The sequence below is a fragment of the Lissotriton vulgaris genome, chromosome 7 (assembly GCF_964263255.1).
Source record: "Lissotriton vulgaris chromosome 7, aLisVul1.2, whole genome shotgun sequence".
NCBI lineage: Eukaryota > Metazoa > Chordata > Amphibia > Caudata > Salamandridae > Lissotriton > Lissotriton vulgaris.
The window spans coordinates 774,443,262-774,458,563 of record NC_141695.1 but is presented as its reverse complement, the minus strand read 5'-3'; the positions used below and the strand labels follow the sequence as shown (position 1 = coordinate 774,458,563).

The window sequence follows — 15,302 nt, the reverse complement described above, 5'->3', positions numbered from 1 at the left end:
GGACAACAACAATAGGGGCCACAAGTCCTCACTGCGCTCTTCCTCCCCCCTAGAGGCACTCACCACCCATTGTGTGAGCCATTGAAATTGTGCTGTCAAGTAATAAGTCTCATGGTCTGGGACTCCTAGGCCTCCCCCCGCTCTTGGTCGCATGAGTGTGCTTAGCGCCACTCAGCGTCTGCCCATGCCCCATAGGAAGGCTGTGAGCATTGATCAGAGCTGCTTGAAGTACTTTGCTGGGATCCAAATCGATAAGGTCCCAAAGTAATATAAGAGCCTCTGGAGGGTTACCATTTTAAGTAGGGCTACACGGCTACACGGCTACTGACAACGGCAAGGAACCTCAGAATTAGAAGTTTGCTTTTGCCCCTCCGATGGCCTTTCCAATATTACCCTCAAGAATGGCCTCCTGTTTGGGTGCCCAGGTAGGGTAGGCATCTGTATTCCAAGGCCACACCCTCATTGTGCTGTGGACCTATTCTATCCCCACGCACCGGAAAAAGGCAAGATTTCGACCAGTTCACTTTTAATCCTGCTACTCTGCCGAGAGCGTGGAGCAGGATTTCGCCCCCAAGAGTCCTGCTCTCGAGTCAGCGAGAAAAAGCGAAAAGTTGTCAGCATATAATGCAATATGATGGACCTGTCCATTTACATCGAGCCCTCAGTATGCCTGCCCCCAATCTGGCCTGTGCTGCTAACATCGCCAGAGCAAACAACAGTGGGGAGAGTGGGCACCCAGGCCGGCTACCGCGCCCCACTCCACAAGCATCTGAGATTATCCCCGAGGTTTAATCTGGCAGTGGAGCCAGCGTATAAGAGAGCCGTCCAGCTCACAAAGCCAGATCTGAGTCCCATTTTCCACATCACATGGAATAGGAAAGCCCACTCCAGACTGTCAAGGGCTTTTTCTATGTCCACTGCAAATATCGTAGCAACATCTACGCGGTAAGTATCCGCTTCTAGGATTCGCATGAGCCTCCGGATATTGAGCGCTGTATTTCTAGTGGGGATGAACCTGGATTGGTCGTTGTGTACCAGGCTGGTCAAGTGAGGGAGCAATCGGGAGGCTAAAATTTTACTTAGCATTTTATAGTCGAGATTGAGCATGGATAAGGGGCGATACGCAGCCTTATCCCATGCCTGTTTGGCCGGCTTTTGCAAAGGAATGATGATCGCTTCTCTAGTGGAGGCAGGTAGGTTGCTAAGTCTATTGGCGTCATTATATAATTGCACGAGTTTGGGAGCCAGGAGGTCGATATATGTGAGGTAAAATTTGGGAACCCATCAGTGCCTGGGGTTTTATTGCGGGCCATACTTTTGATAGCTCAATGTACCTCCCTTATTTCGATCTCTCGCCCCAACAAGATTGCTGTATCCTCATCTAGAGCAGGTAGATCGACCCCTCCCCACATGAATTCCTGCAGTTCCTCATCTGCTTGGGACATCTGACTCCAATAGAGCTCAGTATAATATGCTAAAAATAGGTAGTTTATCCCCTGTTGGTCATATCTAGCTACCCCATTCTGGTCTCTAATCTCTAGTATAACTGACCCACGTCTGGCCAGGTTTGCCAACCAAGCCAGAAGGGCTCCCGATTTATCTCTCTCCAAGTGTGCCTGAGTTATGTAATTTTTGTAATCGAAGCAGTACAGGCACTCTACCTGTGTGGCTACTGCCTCTCTAGCCTCTATTAACTCCTGTTGCTTGCCCGGGTTTTCGGGTCTGTCTTTTTCCAGGGTGCGCAAGTGCTCGTCATCCCTCTTTATATCCCGGAGGATAAACTTCCGAAGCCCAACCAACTCAGATATGCACCTCCCCCTGTTAGACGGGGACCGGGAGGGTCGGCCGAGGACAAGGGGAGAGGCCTCCGGTGAGGGCCGTCTCCAGCGATCGTACAGACAAGTAACTTCCCCCCCACAGATGGACACCACACAAGGATAAGGTTAACGCTCTTTATAGGCAGTTCTTGAGGTAAGGTAGTACGGTACAATGAGATCAGGACACGAGGATCCTCTCAATTCTAGTCTCTGGAAGGGGAAAGGGGTAGCGGGACAGTCTTGTTACCAATCTGGTATTTGAGATGAGATGATGGTAGCTCACAATCCTCGAGCTCGGCGTTCGGGAAGGTCGGGCCGCGGCAGCGCCAGCAGGTCCCGAGGTGGTCGTAGGTAGCAGCGGGCCGCGGTAGCGCCAGCAGGTCCCGAGGTGGTCGTAGGTAGCAACGGGCCGCGGCAGCGCCAGCAGGTCCCGACGAGGATGAAGGTTGCAGAAGGCCGCGGCAGCGCCAGCAGGCAGGACGACAGTTCACAAGGCAGGGCTGGGGCAGCGCCAGCAGTCCGTCAAGGATGAGTTCTTCACGGTGTCTCTCGACTCCAGGATACAACTGCCTTCCTGCTCTGGAGCTGCCTCAGTTATAGGTCTGGCGCCCTTTGATGTCCGGACCCTCGCACTTGGAGTTCGGGAGGTCCGGGATGAGGGAGTCCAGACACCCAGCAGGGGGGTGGAGCCAGCGCCCGGGGAGGCTGGGGGCGATCGGCACCGGGCGGGGGAGAGCCATCGACACTTCTTTCTCCCATTGACCTGCCAAGTGGTCCGTTCACCTCCTGGGTGGATGGTGGTGCCGGGATGTCGGGGCCTGGCCAGGCCCAGGGTTGGGGTCGAGCTGAGGCCACGCGGCCTCGTGGTGCAGTGTCCAAGATGGCGGCGGGGCCGGGCAATGGTGCTGACGGTGGCCCGGGCCAGTGATGCAGAGATATCCGGGAGCAGGCGTCCCGTAGGGGACGGGTTGCGGGTTGCTTCTGTGGGTAGCACCTGGAGAGCCGGTGTCCGGGCCCTGTCATGCGGGGAGGGAGCGAGCCCTTCACGGGGCCTGTCCAACACCCCCTAAGAACTGATTTACAGGCGTCCCACTCCATGAGTGAGGATGTGGCTGTACCCCCATTGTCTTGGAAGTAGTTAGTGATGGCTGACCCTATAGCAGTGCGGAACGCTTGGTCGTCTAAGGCCTCTGGGCACAAGCACCAGGTGGGGATTTTTGGGTGCGCGTGTGATCATTATAATGGCACCAGAACAGGGTTATGGTCGGAGAGTGTCCTAGTGAGGTATTCGCTGCAACCAATCCCCTCATGGACATCAGGTGAGCACAGAATGGCATCCAGTCTAACATGTAATTAGTTGAGGGCCAAGAAGATGGAGCAATCTCGGTTCCTGGGGTGTTGCTCCCTCCAGGTGTCGATTAAACCCCATTTCTGTTGCCAATTACGGCATGATTCTGCCAGTTTGTGTGCAGCTGCATTAAGGAGTGGGGGTGAGAGCGGTCAAGGGTTACGTCAGAGGTGCAATTGAGGTCACCCCCCAGTAATATCGACCACATGAGGACGATTGCCAACCTTCCTGATAGTAGGGAGAAGAAGGCCAGTTGGTCTGGGTTGGGCACATATATACTACCCAGTGTGAGGTCCCTACCATCCAGTCTCCCAGTCACCACCACATATCTACCCTCTGGGTCAATCAATTGTGTTGTGCATTGGAATGGAACACTTGCCCTTATCCATATCAATACTTCTCTCGCAAAATCGGAGTATGTAGTATAATAAGCCTGATCCCTCCAGCGGCGTTGCAACTCCTTCCCTTTCTTTGCCAGCACACGGGTTTCTTGGAGGAATGTGCTCTGAATGCCTCTGCGAATGAAATAGGAGTGTATCTTATGTCGCCTGATCATAGAGTGCATCCCTCTCACATTCCACAAGACAAACCTAATGGGGGTCCCATTGTTGTAGCCTATGTTTGTGACCCTTATAAAACGTTTCCGCTGTGACACGCCTGGATCCCCTTAAAAAAAAACAACTATAGAAATAACCCCAACTCCCCCTTCCCAGGACAGGTATCCAATAAAGAATCCCGTCCAAACCGTATTAGAACAAACCATCGTCCAGTGATAGTGATAGTGGAAGAGTTGGTCACCTGCCAAGAACCTTGCCAATTTCCCCAAGTTCAACTGGATGTTACTCAGAATTCAAAGTGGGGAAGCCACAATTTCAATGATACTGCACCAGTGTCATAGGGATGGTAGGCCCCGGGAAATCTCCATGGTTGATGTCACAACATGGCCTTCACATGAGAACATCAGCCGTTTGGGGCGTAACCTGTGGCATGTCCCTTCCTAGGCTGTCATTGTCGTTGCGATCCTTCTGACTGCTTTTCATAACACTCTTCTTTGTGCATACAGCTTAGCTTTGATAACACAGTCTGTTTAGGTAAAGGAGCCTATTCCAAGTTTCCATATCCCCAGATGTTTCTTCAGAATAAGGTTTTTTCTAGGACTGCTGGGGGCAACACACAAAATCACACATTCTATTACCAATTCTCTTTACGAATGTTTGTACACAATTGCTGCTGGAGTTTACATTTATTGTACTCTTGGTATTTCATTATATATTAGGATTTCATAAAAAGATTTATAAAACTAAGCAGCTCCCAGGAGAGAGCAAAGACTTGCACTCTGCAAATGTCGGATTCAAAGAGTCAAGATGTAGCAAAGTGGAAGCATTAAGCCATTTATTCAGTTATTATTAAAGTTTGTGGAGTAAGGGAGCCTTCTCCTTTCTTTTAGGAGCATTTTTAAAGACAGAAAAAGCCTGAAACTGCAGATCTGAAAGAGGGACAGATAGTGGGAAATTGAATAAAAAATTGATGAGATGGAAGATAGTGTATGCATTGATTCTTAGACCAGGTGCCGTTCAAAGTTTTATCTGTGTAGATTGAATGAACTTATATTGAATTGGACTCCAATCAATGGAATCAAAAATCACTTTCATTACCTGCAGCTTCAGATGTTTAGGATCATTCTCAAATAATTACGATCATGTTCATGGATCATCCACACATGTTAAATCCTGATTGATTGGTATTATTTATTTAAAAAGAACATTTGATTGTTTGTTTTTTGTACAAAACTAGAAATAATCCGCAACCATTGCAAGTCCCTGCAGGGAATCCTCATCAGACAGCCATATAAATCCTTATGCACTGCTGTCCCCCGCTAAATCCCCTTAATCACAATCCCCGCCCAGCCCATAATACTTTCCCCATACTGTAGCATGGGGCACCCTTGTGATGTGTAAATAGGTTACTCCTGCATCGCACAGTGATCGATGCCCTCCCTCCATTCTTATAGGAGAATTAATGGTCTGTCCGGTGGCCTCATCTCTGTTGAGGTTTGAACAGCGGTCTCCTACCTCTCCGAAGTCTGGATTAACTGGTGTCTCCAAGTGGCCCTGACGTCCTATGCAGGATTGTTTCCCATTCCTAGGACCTCGCCGGCCAATGCCCATTGCCACCTGGTCCTGTGTGGTCCAGCCATGGTAGCGGTTGGGGCACCTGGAAGTGCCTCTGCTTTGCTAGCCAGTCCCAGGCCATCTCCGTGCTGTCAAAAAAGTGTGATTTGCCTTTGTGAACTATTCTGAGCCTTGCCTGGAATAGGAGCATATATTCGAGTCCTATAGCTTTAAGTTTTTGTTTTACCTGATTGTACGGTTTTCCTTGGGTTTGAACTTGATTAGTGTAGTCCGGGAATATCATCATACGACTGGCTTGGTACATGAGTTGCCCTCTCCCCCGCGCTCCTTGCAGGATAGTATCCCTATTACGGTAAATAAGGATTTTGGAAATCATAGGGCAGGGTGGGGCCCCTGGAGGGGGTCTCTGGGCCAGTGACCTGTGTTCGCTTTCAACAATAAAGCAGACTGACAAGAGGTCGCTATCAATTCATGATTTCATCAACCGCTCCAGACATAACTTTGGTGTCGACCCTTCCTCACCCTTCGAAACCCCAACGAAGCAAAGGCTACTTCTGTGGGCCCTGTTTTCAGGGTCCTCAGCCTGGTCATTGAGAGTTTTTGAAGATATTGTCAGGCGGGTCACCTCCGTTTAAAGATCCCGAGCCACGTCCTCCAACTCAGAGATGCACCCTCCGCCTCAGAAATTCGATCTGTGGTATTACGTAGTGCTCACAGAAGGGCAATCTCCACTCGAACTCCCCAAATCTTACACTTGAAGGCAGTGCCTGACTCTTGAATCACCTGTAGGATCATGGATGTGGAGAATAGTATTTCTGCTCTTGCTTGGGCTTATCATACAACAGAAAAGTCTGCTACTGATGAGGTTCCTGTTTACATGATGAGAGGTAGGAAACCCGTTTCATAACTCTGTCCTTCGTGGATGCGTGTTGTGATTAAAGGAAAAGATGCAGGGCCTAGCGGTCTTCACCCGGATTGCATTGTGATCTCGAGGATTGTTTCTGGTGATTGGGTCAAAATCAAGTCTGGTAGAGGAAAAAAAGGGTTTAGTAGTTTCTGTGGTCCTTTTCAGGTGAAGAAGGTTTACAGATGGCATGTGGTGTTATGCAATGGTAAACGGTGGAACTTGAGCAGAGTGGCCAAGTATGGTATTCAAGAGTGTTTTGGAGGGGGTGATAATGGTGAGGGTTTCAGCGACTTTATGCTCGTGAAAGATGGAATGAGAACTCTCAGGACACCCACTAGGTTGATGTCCCCAACAGGCCTAAGAATGCACTACAACACATCCCCTTCCATTAATATACAAGAAAGACTTCTCGTAAACCATGTGAAACATAACCAGGGCAAAATACAGGATAATGGGTAGAATATAGTGCAACAAATTTAATATAAAATTAAAGGTGAAAATACCAAGAGGCCCAAGCATAGATTACAACACCAATGTTGCCTTGACTTTCATTGCATTCCAAACCCAGGAATCCCCATTTGCATTTACTGTACCAAATCTTTGTACAACATTCTGGGGTAATATAATCACTTGCTATTGAATTTATGCCAGGTGAAAAATCAGCACCTACAAAGGAGAATTGTTTTAGATAAAAGATGGTAATATAACGTTATTGGTAAGTACAAAAATAGGCAACAAATTAGACTAGTGAATTTTCATAGGTCTAATACGAGCATGTTCTATAAAAAGAGCAGAAGTCTCAAGTCATTATAAAAGAAAGCCCTTGAAACTTTAACAAATCATTAATCATAGAGAAAAACTGGCAGACATAAAAATTCTCCGTTTGTAGTTTACACTGTTTTGTGTACAAATCACAAATGTAAGTATGGGTGTGAGTTGTGCTGATTATAGGTTACACAAAACTTATTTCTAACATGGTAGATTTGGATCAAGGAATGAGAGACGTGAAGACATAGCAGCTTGTGGTAAATTGGGTGATTTCTCCATATCAAAGTATGCCTCTTTTAAATGCCGTTGCGCTGGAGAAGAGTTAGTTTCATGTTAGCCTGTATCTGGCTGGTGTTGATGTTGTAAGCCTTTATTGTGTACTTGCTGCTCTCATTAGCCTGTACTTTAACCTTACAGATGTCAACAGCATGCATTTTGTAATTGAGAATGTCAGTGGCCTATGATTTTCTTATATTTGTCACTAGCCTATAATCTACACTTGTTGTCATCTATGTGTATTTGCAAATTTTGTGCAACCAATGTCATGCATTTTGTGGTTGGTGATGCCATCAGACTACATTTTGCACTTCCTCGTGTCATCAGAAATGTTCTTTGCACAAAGTGACGTGCCTGTATTTTTCACTTGCTGATTTCATCAGTTTTGCCAGTTTAGGTTTCATCAGTGTGTCTTGCAAACAAACTAACTCTAGCAGCCCTATTAGGCTATTGCAATTAGCAGAACATATTTTGCACTTTTTAGTATCCTTATCTTACATTTTGCCCTCACCATTGTCATCATTCAGTATTTTATCCTTGAAGTTGACAAAATCTTCCCTTTTGACTTGCTTTAGTAATCAGCTTGTAATATGTCGTTGATAACGCTGATCTCTCATCAGCCTGTATTTTCCAAGTTATTTTTCTTGGTGTTACCAGCCTGTATTTTATACTAGCCAACTTCACTTCATGTGTTTTTGTTTTGTGCATGTTACTGCCAGCAAACTTTGGAGCTAAATTAGAGTTTGTAGGTAGTTAACAATCATTTGAATTCTGAAGACAGTGCTATAGCCAGAGTTAGATCCACCAGTGGAATTACCCAGTTGATTCCCACGTTAAAGAAAATTCCGCCAGCAGAGAAGTTTTAAAGAATGGGAAAAGTGAGCAATTCCCATAGGGCTCCACCTTCGAAAGCGTCCCAGGGGAAAAATAACATTCTCTCTATCTATTTCTGTATCTCACTCTCTCTCCTCACTGCCTGTCTGTACCGCTGAGCCTGTTTCTCTTTGCCCAGTGCCACCTTAAGAAATTGTGGGGGCCTTTTAAAGTCACATTGCAACTGCGTTTGTGTGAACTGTGTTTTTGAAAGTTTGTTTGGCATCATGTGGGCTTATCAGAAAATAGATAATAAAATGTAAACTTGTTGTGGACATGGACCCCCAAAATATGCCTTACCAGGCCCCCCCAAAATATGCCTTACCAGGGGCCCCACAATTCTTTACAACGACACTGTCCATCAGTTGATTCTCGTCTGGATTTAGACATTTATCCAGAAGACTTTCAGTTTTCAGCAAACTTTAAAGCATGTCCAGTATTTGCAACTCTAGATGCCACCTTGGGTAAACCTATGCAAACAGAGAAATGCTTTATAGGGTAACTAGAAAAATGCTTTTTTTCACTTTCTGTGGTACCACACCTATAGTAGGACGATGGAATGTCTCCATCACGGAATGGGCCTTTAAGCACGTCACTGCTTAAGTTCTTGGTATGAGAAAGTCCAAAAAATCGAGCAGTGACTGTACTTCCCTTCCTGATGTGCCGGAAACAGAATCGTTTTCATTCAACCTACCTACAGTGAGACACACAGCACCGGGTCAGGTGTTTTTAATTAAGGAATCCACATAATCCAGTGAGTACTGTTCTGCATAGCTGACCATACACTATCTTGTGCATGCAGTTCTTAAATTATGACGTTAATGTAATAGCTGTATAATCATCGCCTAATGTGTGTATTTTGGGGGCATATGGTGAAGGGGCACAACGCTTATAAATTAAATTATTCTTGCCCCATTTGATCACTCAACAGTATAAATAAATGTGAGAGACTGGTTGTTGGTACATGTATTTGATATGTGCTACTGATTTCTAGGTTATGCATCTGAATATATACCTCATGTGGATAGATTGTAGGGCCAAAATGATCCATCTGCCCTTTGCACAGTCCCTCAGCCTTCTGTGTGGCATTTGTATCCTTCCACAGCAACAGTGCAGAGGGAAGAATAGAGACCCAGCCCTTGCGTCTATAGATATATACAAATATTCCACCTTGGTGCCAAGCTCTGCCTTGAAATGGGAAATGGTGGAGTGGGCCCTATGGTGATTCTGCAGCCTGACTTTCAGTATTTTTTTTGCTCTTGCGGACAAGGACCCTCCTCTTTGTGGGGGACACAGGCTGCGACGATTCTCTTTCAACGTGGGGCTGAACTGCTGTTCCAGATGGTCGTTGATGTCGCCCGGCCTTCATCGAATCCACAAAAGCCTCTACACCATCGAACTTTGTTGTCAGCTCTCCCAGCCGCTCCTTTAGATGGTTGAACTCTCTATATAGGTCATCCAGGGCTTCAGACAGAGACTTGATTCTGAAATGAGCCAAATGAAAAAAACTTAGAATCTAATACTTGTACCCCAGTCATGTAGGAAAACCATTCATCTGATTATGTTTAGCTTAACAACTGCATTTGCTACTGATGGGTTTACTGCAATAAAACTCACTGACATAATTTTAGAACTGACATGCTAGGTACAATGAATTTTTATATGTTGTTAAGTTATTTAGGAGTGAGTGAGAGAAACAATCTTAACCTTCTGTGCAATGATGCAAACCTGAATGTGGTAATAAATATGAAGCATGGCACGCTACTATTACCAAGAGATGGCGCTTGAAATAAGACAGTTAATAAGCACAGGGATATGTTTAGGACACAAACATGCACCGTTTGGCATTGTAATTCACCATCAGAAGCTCATATCTTTTTAATTCAATGTTCCCTGGGGAGCTTAAAACTTGCATTGATTACAAGGAATCAAATGTCATAATGGTCAAGAAACATTCCCTCCTTCCTTCAGCTCGGTCCTCAGGCATCATTTATGGATCACAGTTGTGTTCAAGACTCGTGATAATTAAATGCCTTTGCAAATGTAGGATAAGGAGAGCAATTGTAATTAACAAGTTAACTCTGTGTGGACAATTTGTGTACACTGCTTTTCATTCTGGTCATCATTTGACAGAGAAGTGTTGTAAATAACATAAACTTTATATCTGTCATTGTAGGTTGGCTTCCTCGGGTAGTTCATGTGGGTGACATTTTGGAGTTATCAGATACACAGAAAGAATATCATTCCACATGAAAGAAGTCTTTATCTTGACATTACTTTTAAACAGTAGAGGGATTGTTCTTTTGATAACCTGTGTTGCTTTCCATGGGGATCGCTGTTTAAGCAGAAGGGGGTGGTCAGCTCTATGGTCCTGTCAGTTTTAAAATGACCAATACCCACCACGGTAAAGTGAATTGAACAGACAGTCTGTAGAGGATGTATTTGCTATCCTTCTGAACCCTGATCTCGGTCATAGGGAAAGGAATTACGTTCAAGCGATTAGTGGCGCAAGAACAAACCGCCACAACTCTTAAAGGGACAATTACTATTCTTACACCTGTATTTTAAATCGCTTTCTTTTGCACAGATGGATGTTACGGATCCCACTGTTGGTTCCATAATGTATCAAACAGATCCAGTCACACAGGAATTGGCACCTCATTGCATTGCTCCTTATAAGTTCGACTCACTTCCCAAAGTTTGCACCATCCATAATCATATTCTGTTGGTAAATAGATAACCCTTTGCTATATACAATTATTATTTCAATGAGGCCTCAGATCTGGTAACTGTTTATCCAACTGTTGACAAACAAGTTTTTGAAAACAAGGAAATTAATTTTCTTAGGCATACATGTTGATTATTTGTCTTCTTCCTTTAATTTCATGATTCACCAAGGAAACGCCTCGCAGAGAAAGAGAGCAAAAGAAAGAGAAAGGGTGAGCATGAAAGAGAGTGATGTTTGTGTGTGGGTGAGGGGGGTTTGAAGAGGGCTGGTCAGTGGTGCATCGACATTGTGTCTCTTAAGCAAGGGTCTCCCACTTCCGTGACACCCACATTTTAGCCATTATGAAGAGGTCAAATCTGCCTCCATGCTGTTCCATCAGAAATCGTGGAATGACAGCAAATATTCTGTGCTGTTTCTTCCACATATCACAAGCTCAAGCTCAATAAGTAATCAGGCAGAGGTGCTTTTGGGCCAAAAGTACATGGTCCTCATGGGGGAGGGGGGGCAAACTAGGCAGAAAAGGGTGACATCTTGGGCCGCTGAAGCTTTTTTGATGCTATCCTGTGCTAGGGAACTGCTAGGTCTGAGCTTAAGTTCTCTGTGGAGAACCCCTGACACCTGCATCATCACAGAAGTCCCAACACCTCGTCAAACAAAAGGGATCATACACTTTAAGTCCCTCCTCAGCTTTTAGCCCACAGATACATGAATTGATTGGTGTGGGCTGGGTGAGGAAGTATTAAGAGAGTCTCTGTAGGCACTGGAGGTGGTTATCAGTTGCCTCTGTTTTCCAAGGCTATGCATGTCATGTCCCATTATCCATCCTAACAGTGCCTCATGAGTTCAATCTATCCATCAGGCTCCAGTTCCTTTTATCAACATCCCTGCTTCAAATTTCTATCACATGCTCCACTATTTCCCTCTCCGGATGTTCTTTGCTCTCCCACGCCATCTTAATGCCTCCTCCTTCCCTACCAGCTAACTAGATGGATAAAGGTAACTACCCGCAAGGCACCAAGGCTCCTCTGGTGAAGATAATTAATTTTATATTAATTCTATTTATTTGTAGACTGAAATTATAACCGAAGGCACAACAGCGCTAGGGGAAAACAGGACTAACAAAGCAAATGGGTCTTCAGTTGTTTACAGGACGCAGTATGGGATAGGGTTACAACTTCAAATTCAGATTGTTCCAGAAAGAGGGAGCTAGAACTAAAGGATCTAAGGCACGAGCAAAAGTAACAGAGCTTGATCAGAAGGATCTACCATGGCACGTGTATCATCAGAGATGAGATGTGCTTTGAGCAGGTATTGTAGAAGGCTCTATGCATCAGGCAAAGTGCTTTGAAATGGATTCTTTGTTAAACTGGCAACCAAAGAAACATGCGCTGTGCTTCAAAGACATGATCAAATTTGTGTAGTCCAGTGGCAAGCTGTACAGCTGTGAAAGCGTTTTTAAAGTCTACATTTTTGTGCAACAAATAATAATGAGTCTTAATTAATTTAATGTCAGATCCAATATGCAAATGAGGAATTTGTATGACTACACTTGAAGAAAGTTTAATATGAGATTTAGAAGTGTGTTTATTAACATGAATTAGTTATGTCACATTTAGATGGAAACTCCACTTTGGATAAAATGGATGCTGCTTCTGCCTTTTCACTCCTGTGTTCAACCCCCCTCCCATCAGCTTTCCCTGTTCATCTTCTTTTCTCACATGCTCTGCAAGAGCGGAGACTGCTGAAGTAATGTTTTTCTTACTGTTATGAATACACAGCTTATTAATTAAACGTTTAATGTTTTAGATATGTTGTCTCACTAAGGTCTTTCCACTGTAGTTTTGTGGGATAAACAAGCCATATTCATTTGTGTAAACCGGTATTATTAAAATGTTTCAGATTTTGTTCAAACATTTCTGGATGGTAGTGGCACGGAAGAAGTTGGGTGCTTTTTTCGAATGGATAGTGCTAAAGTATAAAGATGTTGATGTTATTACTTCTAATTTGCTAAATAGTGATACATGCGATCATGCTAAAATGAATCTGGAGTATTCGATAATTTTTCATGCAAGAATTGTGTATAAGAACTCCTGATTCAGGGAGTGAGCCAGATTTTTCCTGCAGACTTTCCTGTTCTAGTTGGGATGCTGTCCGACCCTTATCTGGTTGCGAGAGGAACTGGAGAGGTGGTACTAAGAGGTTCACAGGTTGATAAACATATTTAAGTGCTGTGGACTGATTTGAATTCATTATTTGAGATTGTAGTCCCTATTGATTTATGGGGAGAATGTAAGGCAGTGGGTGCCTGGCCAACTGACGAAATAGCTAGGGTTGTGCCTAATAATACCCTTTCTGAGAAAGTAGCTAATAAATATCAACAGGTAATTAAGCAATTGAAGAATACAGGGCCTGAAAAGGATATTAATTGGGTACAATTTTTGAGAAGCTCACTGGAACCGAAAGAGTCAATATATGTCTTTTATGAAAAGCTCAAGCAGATTTTCAAGAAACACATCTAAATTGAAGATCTAGAAAAGATGGTGTCAGTGGTTTCGTTTCTGGTTTTGTTATAGGTGTGCGACCAGAGCTTAGTAATTATATACAGCAGAGTAATTTGTGCTGGCAGACAAGTATAGATGAGATTCAGAAGCTTGCAGAGTATAGTAGTGGTTACTTTGATGCAATGCAGAAAAAAGATCAAAGAAAAGTTGATGACTGCTCAGACAAACAAATTTGAGAGAGAATCCTGGAACCAAATGGGTTCAAATATAATTTTGTTTAGTCTGGAATAAATGGAATGAACCAAATTCAGGGTGCAGCAATGGGAAATGGTGTGATGTGAATACAATTTGTTGGAAGAGGAATGATAAATGTAAATGTTGAAATGATGAAAAGAAATGCTACTTGTTACATCTGTGGGGAAATCGGGCACTGAAAATGTGAGTGTCACCAGAACGCAAAAAGAATTCAGGGTGATGTTTTTCAAATGCAGATAAATATGATGGCCCCAACTGTCCCAAATCTTAAACAGGGTGTAAGAAACAGAAATCCTTTCTAATGTTGATGCCTTTAGCACGAGTGATGCAGTAAAATATTAGAAATAGTATACCATATAGTGCAGGGTACCAACAAGAATCTATTGAATCTGAATGATGATTCATGAGATACACATTCACAATAATGATGTCTGAGGGGAGAGGAGGATAGTTTAGAGGTAGCCCAAAGTGGCCAATATGTTGATGAAGAAGCCAATGCCATCCTGTTTCATTCTTGAATGATACAGGGGCTACCCGTTCCACAGTTGTTCTGTGGAAGTCCCAAACCTACCCCTCTTGGGAAGAGAAGTCCACGTTTTAGGGATTAGTTATAATCAAATTGTTAATCAGATTAAAGCAGATGTCTCAGTTAAAATTGGTCAAATGGAAAATAAACCGTGTTCATTTTGTGTGATTCAAGTCCTGCGTATCTAATGGGCAGAGACTTGTGCAAAATTAATTTTGTGATGTATTGCACACTTTATGGTGTCATGATTGAAACCCAAGATAAAGATTCAGTGTTTAAACTAAAATCACAAGAATCTAGGGTTCAATTATTCCTGGCTTTAACAAGGGAAGACCTGCCTCAGAATTTAAGACATACTGTCACAGGTGAGGGATGGAATTTCTCTAGAAAAGAGATTGGATTAATAAAGAGTGCCATGCTTGTTAAAATAAACGTGAGACAAGATGCAATTTTCCCAAGAACTAAACAGTGTAGACTTTCAAAAGAAGCAAAGGTAGGAATAAAGCAGGTGACTGAAAAAATGATTGAGCAGGAAATCCTCCCGGAGGTACTTGCTACTCCTTGAAACCCTCCTGTGATGGGGATAAAGAAACTTAGTGGAAAATGGAGAATTGTTTGGGATTTGCAAAAGATAAACAGCATTGTCATCACATGTTGTCCTGCGGCACCGAATCCAGCAGTTGGATTTTGTTTCAAATTCCATCAGATGCAGAATGATATACAGTCATCGACTTATGCCAAACATTTTTCTTTAACCCTTTGCTTGAAGAGAGTCAATTATCTTTGCATTTTAATTATAGAATAAAGTTCTTATGTGGTGTAAGCTTCCACATGGGTATAAGGAAAGCCCTTCAATCTTTAGTCAAATACTGATGAAGAATTTGAAAATTTGAGGCTACTTTCTAACTCAGTCCTAGTGCACAATATAGATAATTTCTTAGTTGCATTCAAAAATAAAAGAGGACTGCAAGGTTGATACAATTGCCCTGTTAAATCGTCTAGCTGACAGTGGACACACGGTCTCCCCAACAACAAATGCAGTACAGTAAAAGAGAAATAATCTATCTTGGACACCATTTTGAACAGGGTGTGAGGAAAGTCTCACAAGAATACGTTTCTGCAATTTTTAAAATAAGCCCACCAGCCACCAAGAGAAAGATTCTGATGTTTC

At 43.8% G+C, this 15,302-nt stretch overlaps 1 protein-coding gene across 3 annotated transcripts in view; it reads right to left on the bottom strand.

Annotated features, from left to right (window-relative positions):
• Positions 1-6,660: 6,660 nt before the first annotated feature.
• LOC147702393 (uncharacterized) overlaps positions 6,661-15,302 on the bottom strand; it is a 130,757-nt gene continuing 122,115 nt past the window's right edge. For 2 of the 3 annotated variants that reach the window (XM_086931006.1, XM_086931005.1), the window contains one exon: positions 6,661-9,605. In XM_086931006.1, the coding sequence (XP_086787132.1) occupies positions 9,338-9,605 (268 nt within the window). In that variant the 3' untranslated portion in view covers positions 6,661-9,337. The remainder of the gene's footprint in view (positions 9,606-15,302) is intronic. The other variant, XR_015297521.1, reaches the window with a different exon arrangement.